This window comes from Poecilia reticulata, chromosome 7 (genome assembly GCF_904066995.2).
Source record: "Poecilia reticulata chromosome 7, P_reticulata-male-v2, whole genome shotgun sequence".
Classification (NCBI taxonomy): domain Eukaryota; kingdom Metazoa; phylum Chordata; class Actinopteri; order Cyprinodontiformes; family Poeciliidae; genus Poecilia; species Poecilia reticulata.
This window is the reverse complement of record NC_088836.1, coordinates 10,322,522-10,341,986: the sequence shown is the minus strand read 5'-3', so window position 1 is coordinate 10,341,986 and position 19,465 is coordinate 10,322,522. Positions and strand designations below refer to the sequence as shown.

The following is a 19,465-nucleotide window of genomic DNA, read 5'->3' as shown; positions in this document are numbered from 1 at the left end:
ACGTTAAATCTGTATAGCATTTTAAATTCTGCCGTTTTACTTTAATCTCTACTTTAATATGGATCCCTTGAGGCTAAACACCGTAAATGCTTTTAAATCCTGGTGAATTTATGACGTTTTCCTAACATCTTCTCTGTTTACACCACCAGAATGTGTTTCTGGGTAGCGATCCAGAGGAAAGGGTCAGAAAATCTTCCAACTTTTTTTCCCCCCGTTTAGCTTTTCTTGAAGCCATATAAATAATCTTTTCCCTGAATTGTACAGCAGATATTTTCAGAAATGGAAACAGGAAGTATACATATCATTCCAAAGATTTCATATTTTTCCTACGCTGACTGAAAATCACTACAACAAAAGTTGAGGCACTGAAACCAGGTCAACCTTCTTCATGATTAAATTAACATACTACAAATTTTATTTAAGTTTCCTGGAGAACCCGAACTTCACATATTTTTGTATGTTATTTGACACTAAACCTAGAAATGTCCTTAAATTTGCAGTTTCATTGGAGTATTTCTGCTCCAGTGTGTGCACTGTACACTTACGCAGCTCGTCAAAGTACGTGTCGCTGCCATCAGCTCCTGGTACTGAGCAGATCAGTCGGGTCTTGAGGAACGTTGTCCATTTGTTCACCAGGCTTCTCTGTCCACCCATGTCATTCTGACAAAACAAAACTCAATTATAATCTGATTTTGCATAAACAGAGCTTTTATCCCAATTTTCCACAATGTTGCATGTTGATTAAGTGATCTCTCACCCTGCATAACTGTCCAATGCGCGAGTAAGTGGACTTTCCCAAACCTTGCGCTTCAACCGCTGTCTCCCGGAAGAAGAAAAATATCTTGTCGTCGTCTGGATTTTCACTCTCAGGGACCCAAAAGGAGCCGACAAACTTTGGTTCTGGTTGGCAGAATTAAAGGCAATTAACGCAGCGTCAGTCGTCACACCACGTTGTCCCACGAGTACGCTTGATGCTTATTTACAAGATAAACAAAAGCACACGCACCATTGAGCCAGCGTGAGTCGTGCTGTTCGGTGCGAATCGAGGGACGTTTGCCCAGACTTCTGAAGATGGTGAAGTCTCGTCCCATTAAGTCTGTGGCTACACCTGCATAAAGCTCATCGCCTGGGAAACACAAATACTGATTAGTCTATGTCAGATTCAGAACATGCATGATTTTTTTTTTTTTTACAGTTTGTCACATTGCAGCCATTAACTTCAACATGTTTTCAACACGTGGCAGAGCAACACAAAGTAATTCGTAGTAGGACACACATGGTTTTCAATAACAAAACAAGTAAATAAAACTGGAGAGCATGACACGTTCAGTCTCTGAGTCAACACTTTCTAGAACCACCTTTTGCTGCAATTACTACATGATGTCTTTTGGGAGTATGTTCCTTTGTACAAAATGAGACTAGATGTTTTTCTTAAAAAAAAATAAAGGGTTCAGTCAAAGTGAAAGAAGAATGACTGTAGCATTCAATAAACCTGCCGACTAAACTTTGATCATTATGACAATAACAGGTTTTCTTCCGACTTGACGGGTATTTGGCTCCATCCATCAACTCTTTCCAGCTTTCCATAATGAAGAAACACCTACACCCAGCATAATGACACCACATTGTTTAACCAAGGAGGATGGAGTTGTCAGGCTGATGCGCAGTGTTAGCCTCCCACCTCACATACATTCATGTAGGTTGAAAAGCAAACATTTTCTCTCATCTGACCAAAGCACTTTCTGCCACATGTCTGCTTTGTCATGTCAACGGGACTTAAAGTGTTTTTTCCACAGTGGTTTTCCTCGTGCTGCTCTTGCCTGCAGACCAGACTTGGGCAATGAAGAACTAATGACTGTGCTGTCAGCCGATTGCTTGATTAATGCTCTCCTCACCCGGCCTGTCAGCTTTAGGTAGCCACATTGTGAAAGGTCTACCACTGCAGTCTTTCCATGTTCAGATTACTGACTGAACAGGGCTGTGTGAGACCCACAAAGTTTAGGATATTAGTCTGTAATCTAACCTTGCTTTAACTTTTAAACATTCTCCTTGACCTGCCTGGTATAATCCCTAGTATTCATCCAGCTGTTTCTTAGCTAATATTATCTATCAAACCACTAAGATGGTACTTACCTGTTTGGCTTCTGTAGGTTGCAATGGATTAAACTAAAAGGTAATAGGGTCTACATGTTGTTGTGTTGGTCTAGCACAAAAAAATTAATTTCAATAAAATAGAGTTTGAGGTTGAAATTGACACAATTCGAATAAGCTCAATGTTTGAGCGTATTTGTAAGGCTTTTCAATCATAGGTGCTCTAAAACAATCACGCAAATAATCAGATCAGATAATGTTATATGGGTTCGGTTACCGATTAGCACAGAGGCAGCGTTATGCCGAGGATCGTATGGACTCTTCCCTTTCCCGTCCTCAACCTTAGAGGGGTCGATCCTAAACACATGGTCCTGTCAGGGACCCAGAGCACAAAGAAAATGATTGATACGCTACAGCAAGCAAGCTCACCTGTGAAGTGCCAGATTCAAACTGTAATGAAGTGCATTTGTGTTGGTTCGCATGGTTTGTTCCTCACCTCCATCCTGTGTCCCACCTCCACAAAGGCACAGGTAGGGTGGAAAGCCCCGGTTCCACAGGCGTACAGGTGGGTTCGATTGTAGGGATGCACAATCTTCACGTAGTTCACACAGTCAGACTGAAACACACAAAGATTGTTCTGGAATTAATTTTGCTAGGAGCTTCAATTGTGATTTTTCTTTTTTGTGCCATCGGGTTTAATAATACTTCTCCTAAGCATCATGAACTACATACATGACCACAAATTTCAGGTTTTGACAGGAAGCTGTACCAGGCAAAAGCTGGACATTGTGTCCTTCAGCTTATTGATTCACATTCCTCACATAGCTCCTCAAGCTCTGTGCCTGTGACAACACAGCCAAGCTCTTAGATCAAACTCCAGCACACTGTTGTGACGCTCTTTGTGTCCTGGCTGAACACACACATGCCTGCAGAATGTTTTTATAAGAGTGTCTACAGCTATTCGTGCCCAAATCCGAATCCAAATGAATTAAAGTTGACAAGTTTACCTCAGATCTTTAGGCTTTCAAATGAAGTATTTAGTTTAGAGTACAAGAATGAACTAAACTGAAAGCCAACTTATGGTAAATATCATTACCATAATCTTTTGCAACACCCGATACCTTCAAAACCACTTCTTGTCATCTTTGTCATTTATTCCCCTGCACATACGTTGCTTTCAGCATCTTGACCTCTTTTTGATCCTTCTTTGTCCTATCGGATAGCGTGTCATTGACCCCGAAGCACATCTGTCCATCTCAGAGTCACGTTACAGTTAGCATGTTCTCAAGGGACAGCTAATGAATGACTTATGGTGCGCTAAGAGACTACAAGATACATTAACTGTGCAACCCAAGAACAGTGAGTTCTGAGGGAGCTGGCCCTTAAATAACGAGAATGTGGACATAACAATGAGCATAACCATTATTATCATTAATGGCATTTTTCTCTAGGGGTACAGCATCATATACTGATTTGATTTGTCTGTGAAAAAAATTGCTGCGCTGTATGACTTAGCAGCAATAATGGGCCGGAAATGCAGTGTCCACTGATGCAGTGACACACAGCACTGGCAGCAAATTATGCACTTACTAATGCAGGTCATTAGTAAGTGACCTCAATTGGAGAGTGAAAAAAATGAAACAGTTTATATTTTATGTTTACTTATAAAAAATGAGAAAGTGTCCATTTCTAATCATTCACCCTTTCATCTGATCCTCCAAAAAAGAAAAAAAAGTAAAATAACTGCAGAAATATAATTTCTATATAAATCTAGCTGCTCTCTAGTCTGTATCGTATCCCATTAATTTGAACTTGTTACACACAGATTACTAAAATTAAATATATCCCATAACGACTGCTTTAACAAACAGATATTCAAATGTAAGAGACTAAAGTTTGACTCAACCTTTCCAGTAGTTGGAAGATGCTTGACATCCTCAACATAAATATCAACCCTTAGTGTGTGTAGTTGGGTTTCTATTTGCATGTCCGTGTCATGACATTGTGAGACAGTCTGGATGGCTGCGGTTCTTTGATGTGACAGGGGAGAAAAAGACACAGGACAGCATTTAAAAGATGCTTAAGAGACACACAGGACAGACACCATGACTTATGCCAGCAATCACATCTTCTCAAAGGGGGGTTTGAGGATCGGTCTGTAAATGTGCTGGTGGGGGAAGTTTAAGGGTTCAGTGACCTATGACCTTTCACTGACTCATTAGTTGAAACAGTGAGCAAAGAAAGCAGCCTGTGACCTCAACACGGCCTCACTTGACGTCTCACCTTCGCCTCTTTCAAAGCTGTATTGTCCCATTGAGGATGTCTGTTTTCCCCTCTAACCTTTTGTCTTTTCTGGAAATTATTGACCTTAAAGATCAATTTGTTTTCTGTACGCCCATCTGTCTGTTTTGATAAATAATTGCAGCAAGATAATTTCATCAATCCCCCAGCAATACTTTTATAAGTTTTATAAATAATTATTTTATTGTATTCATTCTTTTCTTTATGAACATCAGCTCCCTCTATGCTGCCTTTGACATTTCACATTTCCCACATGTGTAAAACTCATGTTTTGGTTATCGCAATATGTCTTTAGTTGCAATGGAATTAGAGCTCATCTTTCACTTCCCTTTTAAACCGTAACTTTATACAAACCATGAACCTTTAATAAAGTTAATAGCTAGGCTTTGAGTTTGCACTTGACTGGGTTGGTGGTGCACCATAGATATCCATTAGATGCACAACACCGGATAGTGTAATAGCCCTGGAAGGCCTTTGATCACCTCTACTGATCAGGACAATGCAGATGAACTGGCCAGTGTGACATTTTCCTCCAGGGGTAGGTGGATTTTTCTGGACTTTGACTTCATACAAACTGTAAAGTAAATGGATTTCTTCCTAAAACAGTTGTTTCTTATTGATTCAACATTATTTCTGCAATAATAATTTGCAATAGACACACAAGTTTATACTTGCAAAACTTTGGCAAAGACTTTGGTTACTTTCAGGAGCAGCATGGTTTCTTGTTTACATATTTAATGAGTCGCCTCACGCAAAATTCAAGAGTTCAAGGTTCCTTGTTCAGTTCAGTTCAGTTTCTCCTACAGACTTAATAATATGTATGTTGGTGTTATATCTGTGCATTCCACCGTGACCAGTAGTATTTTTACAACTTAGTGAACCATCAAGGATGTATTAATGGCACAATGATTCTTTGTCACTGAGTAGAAATGAGAATGGAGCCTCTGTTGTAATTAGTCCAGGAAAAAATCCATTGTAATTTTAGAATCCTATAAAACTATAATTTGTGCCATTGCTAAGCCTCATATTCATTTTAAGAGCTAATTTTAACTTCCTGGCAATGCCACTGCTTATTCCAGCAGTAGTACTAACTCTCTGATGAACACCTTGGTAGTCAGCTGCTCTACTGTGAAGCTTTGGTTCTGAGCTGTCACAACCGTCTTCACTCTGTCTGCACCCTTAAACCCTCACAGCTCTGAAAAATGTTTAACAATAACCGATATTTATTAGATTAATCCTGTGTCACAAGCCCCAAAAACTCTTGCACGCGCAACAGCAACAGTGCCTTGTTTCTTTCCTAATGAAAATATTCTAAATGTAAAACCATAAACTATAACTCTGGGAAAATGCAGTTAATTCAAAAATGATTACCACAGTCTTCACCCCAAAGTTCAAAGTAATAGTAATATCTCCCTCAGTGGGACGGGTTTAATTTCTATTAAGGTAATCGCTGGTCGATGCAGTAGGTGTTTAAAAATGGCCTCAGAAAAACTACCCTGGTTCCGAGGTTTCCTGAACAGAAAGTGCAGTGACAATCACTTTCTCCTGTGGATTTAAATCCAGCTTCAGAGTGTCACTCAGAGTCCTGAGTCAGACCAAGTGTCTCGGTGAAGTGTCAACTGTTTACAGCTGCAGTCTAACTGTGTTTATGTGAACACGTCTCTGTTTGTTTGGATGCTTTCCTGTGTATGCCTGTCTGTTAGAGTGATGAACCGTTGCGGTGCGGGAAATTGTTTCACTCAATTTACTGCCTTTTATAGTAAAGGCCACACTAGGTTATTGCCCAAAGTGGAATATTAAAACAAGCTTCCCACCCTAAAAACATGATAGAGTTTGATAATGTCGGGGGAAAAAAAGGAAAATATTGACGGTATTTAGGTTAAAACAGTTAAGTTGAAAACTTGTGCAAGGAGAACAGAGGACGAAGACAAAGAGAAGGAAAAAGTGTGTGAGGCAGAGATGATCCACAGAGATGGATGGAAAAACAGACTTCTCTGTAATTTGGGTCAAAAGTGTAAGGTGTTCCTGTGTGGGTGAGTTTCCACTTAGAAACCAGGAAAAAAGAGGAAGAAATGAGGAAGAAAAGGTCAACAGAAGTAAAAAGTCAATCAATCAATAGAACCAATCACACAAAAAAGAGATTTAACACTCTCAAGTTTTTAAAACTCTCTCATTCTTTTGTTTAACCTATTTACTTTTTTTCCTGAAACAATTTTAATCCTTTTTTCACCACTTATCACCGCCATCATTACTTTCTCTTTCAGACACACAAACACGCTGAAACCTGAACATACACAGTCCATCTTCTGGTCATTTGAAACTGGAGCCTGGATTTTCGTATGAATGGAGCTCGTTGTCTGTCTCCTACAGCTGTGTAATCACACTGATGACGGGTTTGCTTTACACACACACACTCACAAAGAAACACATACGTTCTGGATACTTTATACACACCATATGGAAATAAATGTAAACAGAGGCTTTATGACACACAGAGGGAAATCAATAAAATATACATGGAGACAGTTTTGTGGCACTTCACCACATTCCAAATGAACAGTAAAATATAAAACATATTAATTGAATAAAAGTTACACAAAAATGTTGCAAAGGACTTTAAACTCAAAAAGATGTATGGCCTTGCATGCGATTGATACCTGGGTGGTCTTTGGTAATCCTTAAAACAATTAGTGAAGTAGGACCAGATTTTACATGCATAATTAAATGCATGACAAGCTGCGACACCAGATCAGGGTAAGAAAAAAAGTCTGTTTAAATTTAAACCACTGACCAAAGAAAAGATACTAAGTCCATGACAAATAAAATGCACTGAATCTTGAAAATAATTATAGTAAGTTTCACATGCTTTGACTCAGTTCCTTCCATACTGTTGGTCAAGGCCACAAAATATAGTATGTTTTAAACAGTTAGTCTTTTTTTATGTTATTCAATCTCAACATGAACAACAAATAGAAATAATCTGTTCACTTCCAAGCCAATAATCACAATTCCATAAAATCTGTTTTTTTATGAATATTCCAGCACACTATAAAAATATTTATTTAGGTAAATTAATGGTCTTGCTTTGCCTTCCAATCAATTTCTGTAGTATGCATAATTTGATGCTGCCATATGCACTTCTATACAATGTCAGCTGCTCAAAACGTAGCAATAACAAAACAATAATATTACTTAATCTGAAGTCTGTTAGCACTGAGGAAGAATCACTCACATCAAGATGCTAAATGCTTGAAGTAAGTCCAACTGCAGCCCAACCTATGTTAGGATTTATGAAGCTAATATTTACTTGACAACTCAGTGGTACAGAGAGACTGCCAAAAGTACAGAAACTACACCAGATGATGATTATATTTTCTAGAAAAATACAAAGATACTGTTATGTTCAAATATTGTACCTGTCCAAATATATTTTTAATTTTACATAATTTATCCCAATATATATGTGATATACAAAACAGACAGAACAGTATATTTAATCAAATTCATGATTTTCCCTCATATTTAGACTGATGTAATGGGTCCATACACCATTATACCTAACAAAATAGAAAACAGTGTAACTACAGCTTAACTGTAATCCCAGTACAAGATGCTATGCCACAGCTCCAAAGTAATTTGATCTCTATAAGGCATCTACACCTTCGGGTTCTTAGGTGTGGGGAGGAAACAAAACAAATGTTTTTGACTTTTCATCAGAGTGTAAATCGCAGTCACATGAGGTTTAAAATAACTGGCTATTGAGGAAGTGATCTCACCACATGGTAGGTCTAAAAGTAGGGGTGCTGCACCTATTATTGCATGTTATCAGTTTACATGCTGTTATCCTGTCTTGTGATGACTCCCATGACTCCAGTGGATTAAAAGGTAGTATTGTGTTGGTCCGGGTAGGAGTGGACACCTCCATAGACCTTATTTTCATGCTCTGTGTAAAGTGTGTGATGGCTGTAGGCTCATAAGAGGTCTGATGTTCCAAAGGTTCAATAGAATTTTTACTGAACTAGTTCTTTACCAAGCTTGAGGTTTTGCTATTTTTATATTTTTCAGAGACACTTTGAAAAGGTTTTTTTTGCCTGATTCTATGACTCAGAAACTAAAAAGCAAATAAGGAAATAGGACTTACAGTGATGTCCTTGCCAGCCCAGTTACACTCCTCTCTCCAGTCAACGGGAGCTGGCCAATAGATCTGAAAAGTGGAAGAAAAGGTTAGAAATATATCAGCCATTTAAAAGATTTGTAAAGACTGACTCCACTTTTTTGAGAAAAGACACTGTCAATCTTATAGAAATGTTTTGTTTTTTTTATATGAAATGCCATCATTTTGGCTCCCAACTCACTTCCTGTCTCTCCCCTCTGTCTAAGTCTGTCATTTCCGATTTCATCTCCTCTGATACCTTCTTCCCCTGCACACGTGACCACAAAGTGTAAAAGACATCAGCTACGGTGAACCTGCAATGCCTGGCCATAAATCAAACTCACCCACATGCCAAAGTCCATCAAAGCTTTCAAGTCTCACACGTCAAACATGTAATTTACTCCAAACAGCTGTGGACACATGTTGCCACTAGACTGTTTTGCTTATGTAGCACACATAACTATAGTTTTTGTCAGTAACACTGTACATTCTTATTGTAAAAGTACACTGGTAATTCACTGAGTATTTTTAGGACTTTGGAAGTATAAGTCTCTAACTTAAAAAGGAGATTATGACTATTATGTGTTGTTATGTCTGAAGTTTCTGTTAAAGAGTTGTTTTTTTCATGTTTGTTGAAAACATTTTTTTTCAATCTTTATCTTCTCAATCTCACACTAACAGAAAATAACTTTGTGTAACTCCCTGACTCCCTGAGGTCGGAAACGGGGGTTTTCTCACCTTCAAATCCTTCCCAAACATGTGTGTTCTTGCTTGGAAGAGCAGACAAAAACTAATTCCTAGAAAGTGAACAGTAAACGTAGCCTGCAAAAAGGTCTCACTTCCCAAGAGGCCGTCTTTTGTTGCCAGAATTTCACGTTAATCTACTTTGTGATAAGCATGAATGACAATTATCCATCTCTTTTTGGTTCAAATAAAATAATCTATTTCACAGCTTTTCTTTATCTTGATACAAAATACTAAGTACACAAACACGTCTAGCCATTGTCTACGATCGCGGAAGGACTACTGCCACTCGGCAGGAAGTGGGGTGGACTCTGGAGAGGTCGCCAGTACATCTCAAGGTGGTTAAATTGATGCCCAAGTTAGTAATTACAATCTATTAAAAGGGCTTCAATATTAAAGCATATTTTAAACTTACCTTGTGTTCTTGTTTGGCAATGTTGTCCAATGACAGGGACAGCAAGAAGTTTTTGGCCCCTACAAACAGTCTGCCCCTCTCTTCATCCAGCAGCATGGTGCTGAAACAGCAGGAGCGCTCCAGCTCAAATCGCCGCACGCCGTGGTACTGTTGCAATTCTAGGCAAAAAAGTAATCAATTAACCATGGCAAGCAAAATTTAGGTGATTTATAGGCAGTGTATTTGTTACATTATCATCTACAGTATAAACATTGGGAAAATAAAGATTTGGTGACATCACTGTGGGAATAAAAATGCTTCTTTACTAACTGTGTTGATCAAATGCTCTGTAAGAGAGTTAGCAGTAGGAAAATAAGGATAGCTCCAATATGTTGTGCATTAAGAATTGATCTTGAATATTTACTAATATTTAACACTTTCCATGGAATAACTTGACAACAAACAAGCAATATCTCCTTGGGAATCAATTAAGTGTATTTTTTCTATTCTGTTCTAAAATATAACTTGGGAAAATATCAAATATCAAAACAATGTATTGGATTGTTAATGATTTCTTATTTTTAAAGTCAGCTGGCTACAGGCCTGTAATATTCTGTGGTTGATTAAAATATTTTTTTGTCATCTACTTAAATTTTCAAGGCTGTGTCCCAAGGCAAGTGACTTATGAAGAGGACAGACACAATCCTCCATCAGTAATGGTTTCAATGGAAAAAATGAGTGACTACCGTTACAAAGTTGGCAAAAACAAATCTAGGGGGAACGGTGCCCAGGAAAATCTAGCTTGTCTTTGTAAATTTAAGTTACAACAGTCCACCCAGGCAAATGGAAAAAAAACAAGCTTGCTGGCCAGAGAAGTTAGAAAAATATCCTCCCCCATTGTCCTAACTTAAACAAGGAGTTTAAGAAAACAAGGCCAAACCCATATAAATTTAAACATTTAAAAGGCTTTATTAGCTTGTTATTGCTCTAACTCCGACGCCATAAAAAGGCAGCCTGCATCACATCAGGGACTTTATTACTCAATCTTACTATCTTGCGGCTAAAACAACCTAGACTCCAATAAAAGACATGCTGAATCAAAAAAAGACAGATTTCAATCCAATAATTGGTAAAGAATGGTGCAGACAACCTCATAAATCCAACTGTCTGGTTAAAGCTACACTTGCAGCAGACATTTTGACATGTTTACTACTGGCTAGTAGCTAGCTTGCTACTAGCTAGCTAATAGTAGCTAATAGTAATATTTAAGCTTATTTACAGTTCAAGTAACCTAGCTACTTAAGCTGTAAGCTTACTTATAGTATAAGCTAGTTACTAAGCACACAAAACCAAACCTTTAAAGATAATGATGAGTTATATTAACTTTTTTGTGTTACTCTGAAATACAATCATGTCGTTACTTGCTGATGCTTTAGCAGAAAAACTAAGTTTGTAAATATGGCGACCATTTTAATTTGATGAACATTTTCTTTCAGTCTGTGACTGAATTGGAACAATTTTAGTTATACACATGAGACTTTTGTTCCTAACAAAAACATAATAATAACAAAGTAATAAAAATATTACTCAGACACGAAGCCAACACTCATTATGCTAACTTATTAAGCTTTTAATTATTCATCATCATCATTTCAATCTCTGACCTGCATGTCACCCCGAGTTGAAACTGAAGCCGGCACAAATTTCAGCTGGCTAGGCAGCTTGCAGTGAACCTCTTGTCCTTCAGACTGTAATTGCCAGTTTGAAGCAATGGCACACATCCCTGGTTCATGTGGTCATACTGGGCAGTTAGCTGCCTCCTCTAACATTAAAAAACTTGAAATGGATCAAACAATCATGCCACTGTATTTCCAAGCTGTTGGTGTATGCCTGCACACGTACAACATTCAGTTGTGTCCGGTTGCTTATATCAGTAGTGTAGGTTTAGGACAAACTGACCTTTGCAGAGAGACGTGTCCTTACCTTTATATGAAAGTTTCATGCGTGGTGAAGAGGAGGAGGTGGGAGAGGAGGATGAGGAAGATGAGGAGGAGGAGGAAGATGAAGCACGGGTTACTGAGCTGGACGAAGAGTAAGCAGCAGCCATCCCGAGCACCAGCAGAGAGCTGCAGGTGACCATCATCATCATCATCATGGTCATCATTTTGGCGCCCTTTTCACAAACCGCTTTCTATCAAAAGCTAGTGTTTAGTGGTTTTGGCCGCTTTGAGTGCTGAGTATTTGTGCTGAGAGATGATTTATTTATCTGGTTCTCGTCCAGTTCTATTTCATCGTCACGCAAAGTGTTTCTCCTAATTTGAAAAAAAAAACAAAACAAAACAAAAAAAACAGCTATCCTGGCTTGTAGTTGACGTCAGACTTATTCCCAAGAGTTTTCTGGATATATCCTCTGGTCCTCTTACAAAGGACGACCCAGATCACCTCTCACATCCGAGACAGGACAAAATCATTCCGCCTGGACACAGGGACCTAAAAATAGAGACAGAGAGAGGGAGACGATTCAGAAAGGAGCACTTCTTGTGCCAGGGATGCCCTGGTGTACACACACACACATGCAAAAACACACACACACACACACAAAAACACACACACACACACAGAGGTATATTTAGTCTGAATCAGATTGATGCTCATGCCAGGGTGTGTCAATGCCAACCTCTATTATGGCAGCCGCACTATAATCCCTTCAGTTTACAGCAAGAACCAGGAACAGAGTTTAAATCACACACACACAAGCACACGCATGCGCACGCACACACACACGCAAGCTGACCACAGCAATGAAGACAGCATGTGTGAGATAGAGATATGTAGCGCCTAATGCCAAGCCCGGCACAACCTCTCGCACTGCCAAGACAGAAGACCCACTCTCACTTTCTTTGTCCACTTTTGCAGACTGCATGAAATCATCCCATTGCTGGTAAGCCTGCAGCTGTGGATGAAGGTATCACTGCTATGTGAGAGCTGACGTATTCAAAGCAGTACTCAAATATTCTCAAGTATTTATTTTGAATTATACATCGCCACATGACTTAACAGTTTATGACTGTATTTTAGGATCTACAGAATTCAAAGTAAAACACATAGTCTCAGAAGAAACAATGACTTGAGTTGGATATGTTTTTATTTGACTCTACACAGCTGGTTCAGTAACCAGGTCACTGGTTTGCAAACTAATCAGTAGGAATGTATCTGTGGTGTTGTACTGGAAACACACAAACTTTTCTTCTAGTACTTTGGACTCTGCTGCCAGGCTGCCGGAACAGTAAAGCTATTCACTGGAATCAGCCTCCATTATATTGCACCTCATAGTTAGCATTGAGGTTTTCAATGGTTTTTTAAATTATTATTTGAATCTCTTGACAATTACTCCTCATCACTGCCTTTCATCTGTTACCTCCTCTAAGAACTAACATCTTCTGTGATGCAAGAATTAAAATAAAAGAAAAACATTTGCAATCTTAAACAACTTTGTGCCATGCTCGATTTTTAGCTACTAAAAAAAAAAGAAGGTAGAGTAAAAGTTGAAAAATAAATTGAAAAATTAGTGAAATATGGTAATCCCAGACAAAAGGAAGCTAAATGTCTTTTTTTTAGGCTTTTACAGAAACCAAGAAATCAAAGGGTCAAAAAAAAGTTCAGTTGCCCCTTCATGTTTTTTTCAGATTTCTTCAATTTCTATTGCACTGTCATCAAATACTGTGAAGAATTAAAACACAAAGACAACTTCCACTTGCACACAGACACACAGCACAGCCAAGACGGCTGGCTTTCAGTTTTATGAATAATAGAGCTATTGAGGCATTGAGATAGGAGAGCTCTCATAAGCTCATGGCTGCCAGTCCACGACACAACAGGGAAGAAGGAGGCATAAACTCCCTCGTACCCTGCAGTAAACAAACACACACAAACACGCATACATGTGATGAATGCACAAAAGCATACATTCAAGTACACACAGCGCCACTTTCGTGGACCCAACCTTTATGAGGTTTGATGCATACACGTACAGGTGCAGCGGAACAAAACATTAAAGTGCGAGCAACCCAATAACACGATAAAGTGTTAAAAAGCGAAGCAGAAAGAAAGAGACACTGTGTGTGTGTGTTTTGCGGGCTCAAAGTTGAGCACAAAGCTGGAAAAGTGCTCGCAGTATTTTCAAGGAGATGGACGTCAGCGCCCTCGTCAGCTGGAGCGCCGTGACTCGCACTCAAGCGCAATTCACGTCACAGTTCCTGGGAGTTACAGAGGCTCCAGTGAAATTCTTACTCTCCTGTCGGCTTGTATAAGCCAAACGACTGGTCCCATTGTCCCGCCAAGTCTCCCAGAGCTGTATGTGTGTGTATGTCTGATGATGCTGTCTATATGTACTCTCATCACTTTAAAAGCATGATTTCTCTTAACTAACTTGTTTATTTGAACAACACACACCTCCCAATCAGCACTTAGTTCTTCAGACACCCACTCTTGAGCTTGAGTACTCCTTAAATCTCCTGCATGCTCCATAAAGCATCTTAATAAAAAATAAATAAAAAAAGAAGAAGAAAAAGAAGGCACCAGGCTCACCGACACTTGCATTCAGTTCGGCTTCAATGGACATGGAGCGGCAGCATGCCAAGAGGGAATGGATTAAAAATAAAGACAGACATAGATTCAGAGGGGGGGAGACGAGGGGCCAAGCTGTCCTGTCAAAAACCAGCCTAAATAAGACGGGCAGACAAAGCAGGCCGCCTCCAGGGTGAGACGCGCCTTTGCAGAGAGAGGTTAGAGTGCGACACCATAGCACCAAAAGCAACAATGAGTGAATGAATATTAGCAACTTAACTTCTAGCCTTTCACTTTCAAAGGGTGGAACAAAGAATGAATGTTTGACACCCTCAAATTAATCCAAATGGTGGGTTTATGCTAATCACTAATACAGGATCCTAATGACATTATATTGTCAGATAAGGAAGAGTTTGCTCTTAATTTATAAATGTAGCAATCCTGTTTTACAGCGACAGCAACCGCCGGGATGTCATCTGTACGACTCTACTCTGATGTGATCCAGTGACCATATGTTATGCTCATATGTTAACATTAAATGGTGTTAAAGAAAGAACAATTGGATGGAAAACCTTGCTCAATATGCTGGTTCAAGTCAAGAACCCAACTCAGTTTTGTTAACTGAATGCAAGGATGGACGGGTCTATGTTTGACCCAGGATTTAATTAGCAAATTATTCCAACTAATATGGACTTGTTGACCAAGTTGTTTGAGTAAAGTGGCATAAGAAAACAAGAAGAAAGATCCGGAAACAAGAAGGACTAGAGGCACAGCACATATTACACATATTAACTCAGATGTAGGAAAAGAAATAAAAATAAATGGGTTATAATCACAAGACAAAGGCAGTAATGGGATGGTGTCATCTGATATCTGGGAAAGAACTAAAGTAATGATAAGAGCTGTGAAAAAGGGTGAAAGCAGAACTACACAAATATATAACAAAACAAAGCAGAGTTGTTAGAAATCTGATTTACAAGCACAAAGCAGAACTGAAAAGGCAGAGAAAGACAAAAACAGCATGTGAGACTGGAAGTGGAGCAAAGTTCTGAATGGACAAGACGTAGGGATTGGAGCACTTGAAGCCTGCAGCATGCCTGCATGCATACAGTCCCATGAAAAGAATGAAAACGTATAGAGGGATAGAGAAGGGGAAGAAAAGAGTATGTGATGGAAAGAAAGGAGACAATTGTTTTGCCTGCGGAGAGAAAAGAGTTTCCCTGGCCAGCAACCAACAAGGCTAAGCCTCCCTGGGACCAAGAAATGAAAGGCAGGAGAGATGGGTGGAAGAGAAGGAGGAATGAGAAGGAGCGAGTGAGGCGGAAGGAGGGGTCTACACTTTAAAGAGCAAAATGCCAAGCAGCAGGTATCTGGTGGCTTTTGGCTGACTTTGATTGGCAGGAGACGTTGAGGACAGGAGGAGGGTTAGAGTGGTCAGCTTTAATGGGATTTTACATCTCCGCACCATGTCGGCATATAATCGCATGTATTGCTCTGTGGAAAAGAAGGAAAATCTTAAGAAGGGATAAGAGTTGAACTCAAAGAGCGGCTGAAAGGGTAAGAAGGCACATAAACACAGACAGAAAAAAGCTCAACCTGAAGAGTTAACTGCTGCACAAATGGGAACTACAGAGTTTCTACAAAGAAACTACTTGTTGGGTGAAAATGAAAGCACAGATTTCACACTCATGCATTTTATTTTTTCTGTTAATTTACTTTACGGAATCTTATTAAACATGCTTACTCGTTCATGAATTTATTTAGGGAGGTCTAATTAAATGGGTTTGTATGCTTTTACGCTGAGCTTTATACCACATAACTCTGACGCTGTGAATCCCAGCAGCCTGCAGCCCAACCCACAGCTCAGCTACATGCATCTCTTTGTGTCTTTATAACTTTGGCATTAGATATAGAATTATCACAACAGAATGTAACAAATGGCAAAATGCTTTCCTTTTTTCCCAATAGTCTGCAAAATATATACCTGAGCCTCTTTATTTTTCCATTGTCTATATTCTGCCTGCTCATCTTTGCAGGGTGTGGGGCTAGTGCCCATCTCCAGCACTCAATGGGGGAGATGTGTGCTTTTTATGATTATTCATTTCATATGAATTTAGAATATTTTTAGTCACGTATATATTGACATTCTCTTCTGTTAAAAGTTTAATGTTTTAATTTTTTCAACCTACAATTAGATGAAAAGGTAATTTTATTTTAACTTGTGGTTAGTGCTAACTTTACACACAAACATAAACTCCATTTTTCTGCAAGCACTTTATTTAGGAGGAGCAAATGCCAAAATGCCTCTTAAGATTGTAAAGTTACTTACTCCTGTACTTTAACTGTGCAGTAAAACGGGTTGAAATGAAGACTCAAGATGTAAAAGAAGAAAAACAATAGGCCTTGTGATTAATAGTTTTGTTTTCATTTGTTGTTTTATCCATTTGGACAATTTATCACTCAAGATGACAAACTACGGTTCAAAAATAATATGAACATCCAAGAGACTCATCTTTTTCTGACTTCCAACTCTAGTAGCTGAAAGTCAGAAAAAGGTTCCACTCTCATTCTTACACACCAACTCATGAGGCATGTAAAAAGTTGGATGTGACTTGTGCAACATTCCAGCTTGGTCTGTCAAACAAAAACCAACGCTGGAAAAGCACCATTAGGAGCAATTGTTGTGTTTTGATTCAGAAGAGATATTCAGCCTTGGAAAGGCAGGTGCAGTTGGAGAAGCATGGCAGAACCTGGACATGCTGCAGATTTCTGCAAACACACCCGAGGCGGGAGCTAAAGCGTGGAGCAGGTACTGGGCAGCATTTAGTCTTACTCAGATTCACAGGTAGGTGAGGGGTGCCTCATTTCTCCTCTGCACGTTCAACAAAACATGAAGTGCACAGACCACCAGTGGTGTGAAAAATGTTTAGTTAAGTGATGATTCACTAAAGACATTAAACTGAAAGTAGTAGATAAGCTGACAAAAATGGACTGATTTACACCAGCGCTTAAAAGTACAAATCACATATGAAGGTTGAAAAAAAAAATAAAATTTTTTTAACTCATCCTCTGTTTCCGCTTCATAAGCATGAAAGTACAGTAACTTGTTGCAGCAGAACCTTCTAGTTCACACAGTCTCATCTAAGTACGATCTCAAACACGCCCAAGTACAGCAAGCAAAGTGAAGCAGTTTCACAACAGAAGTTAAACAGTGCTCATGGGATTGTATGCTGAAACAAGGTGAACCAGTAAATGAAAGGCGATTATAGGCAAATAAACTGAGTGCTCAGAAAGAAACCCTGTAAAATGAAGAAGCAGCGAGACCGCAGCTCTCTGCTGGCTGCTGGTACTGAGCCATCTGGCCCTGCAACATGAAGGGGAAGTTTCCCAGCCGGCAAACCTGTGGCTAATCTTTATTTGATTTGGATTAATTATTCCAAGTATTGGAGACTTAAATCGGAAAAAGAAATGTTGCAATTGGAGTGGGTTCAATTTATAGCGAGGATTAGAGTTGGGGTCGCTTTCTGCTAAATGTGCCTTATGATTGCAGCTGTTTCCACTGCCAGGTCAGTCAGGATGGACTGGACTAATCTTACTTTTGATAAAAGTATGGAGATGCACAGATCAGGCTTTTATGTAGCTAGTATCAGTATTTGAGTTTCTTTCAGATCTGCCCATCGTAATTTTGACAAATTAATTTTTATTTCATAAGAAAAATAATGTATGAATGAGAAAAAAAAGGTTCTGAAGCAGTTTCTATTGATGCATCCGAACATAATGACCTTAATCATCAGGTGATCTGTTGCAACAAAACTTGCATCAAAGTACAGTTCTGCATTTGACCTGCCAATCACTGATCAGAGCCAAGAAACATGACTTTTAAAAATGACCTCACTGTTGTGGTTCAGTAAAGTATGGCAATTAAATAACAATAAAGGTGCAATTGGAGCAAATGAAGTTTGCTGGTCACTGTTAGCATACGGCTTGGCTCTGTCAGAAACAGAAGCTGCTGTGAATCAAGACCTTGTGGAGCCGCATCTGGTCTTCTGACTGGATCTGCTCCAAAGAGCTCTCAGAGGAAAGACAACTCACTGCTGTGAGTGAAACAAGATCTCAGCTTTCACTGTAGTTCTGCGAAGAAAAATCCCACAAGCAATCAACAAAACATGAAAGTTACTTTGATATTGAATGGTTCGGGAATAGTATTGTTGCACACGTTGAGGTTCTAAAACAGCTGGCTGAGTAAAGCTTTAACAGCTGTTAAGTCTTCTTCAGATGCCCCAGTCTATGCAGCTAAAGCAACAACATTTTACATTAGCAACTAGGGATGTTGTGGAATGAAATTATCACAATAGTTTGGTCAAAGTGACTACTGCTTTCAGTACGAGCTTCTCTGGCAGATGCTTAAGGAGCATGCTTTAAATTTGACATCTTGAATCTTATTTTTAGACTTTTTAGACTCTTATTTTTTTACTCTTAAGTATAACAGAAACTAATTCTTGAGACATAACCAAAGATAACTGAGCGTAGCACATCTAGCTAACAGTTGGTCACCGTGCGGTGCTAAATTTAAGGGTTATTTCACAGTCTGAACCTCACTTTTCCTTTCTAAAACCTAAACTATTTGGACTGATCAAACTTGTCTGGATAAATTTGGATAATACGATATTGAACAGAGATCTTTAAAAAGAAGATTTTTAAAACTTATTCTATTTTTAAAAACATAAAAGGGGATCACTTAGCAGAAGGGCTTTACAAAAAGTAGAAAAGCATAAAAAAAACTCAGCACAGCTAAATTATCACAAAAAAAAATAAAATAAAAAACAGTTTGTGATCTGTGAAAGATTTATAGTGCAAGAAAATGTGGACTTTTAGATTCTCCATAAATAATCCTAGAATCTCCTCTGTTTATTCTTATGAGTCAGTATCATGTATGACCTTTTACCCAAAGGCGGTACTAGACCTAGACATTCAGGCTGCAACCCTGATGTTTAGTGAATAGTCCCTTATTCCATCCATTCATTGTTTATACTAGCAAACCCAAGCAGGGTGGGAGGGAGTCTCTTATTCCACTTGGGATCAAATTGATCAATATAAATCTAATAAAATCATTTACTCATCCTGTAAAATATGACTGCATGGTCTGTATGTTTACATAAAACCTGAGCAGATTTGTTTGCCTGTTCTCTGTATCTCATACAATCAGTGTCTGTCAC

General features: G+C 38.9%; 1 protein-coding gene across 4 annotated transcripts in view; it reads right to left on the bottom strand.

Annotated features, from left to right (window-relative positions):
- sema3b (sema domain, immunoglobulin domain (Ig), short basic domain, secreted, (semaphorin) 3B) overlaps positions 1-19,465 on the bottom strand; it is a 127,662-nt gene that overhangs the window by 11,852 nt on the left and 96,345 nt on the right. For all 4 annotated transcript variants that reach the window (XM_081608830.1, XM_081608831.1, XM_017307978.2 and 1 more), the window contains 8 exons: positions 11,667-12,173; positions 9,705-9,862; positions 8,534-8,596; positions 2,588-2,707; positions 2,369-2,462; positions 1,007-1,126; positions 758-900; positions 546-660 (listed from right to left, as the gene is read on the bottom strand). In XM_081608830.1, coding sequence (XP_081464956.1) covers positions 546-660; positions 758-900; positions 1,007-1,126; positions 2,369-2,462; positions 2,588-2,707; positions 8,534-8,596; positions 9,705-9,862; positions 11,667-11,847 — 994 coding nt within the window. In that variant the 5' untranslated portion in view covers positions 11,848-12,173. The remainder of the gene's footprint in view (positions 1-545; positions 661-757; positions 901-1,006; positions 1,127-2,368; positions 2,463-2,587; positions 2,708-8,533; positions 8,597-9,704; positions 9,863-11,666; positions 12,174-19,465) is intronic.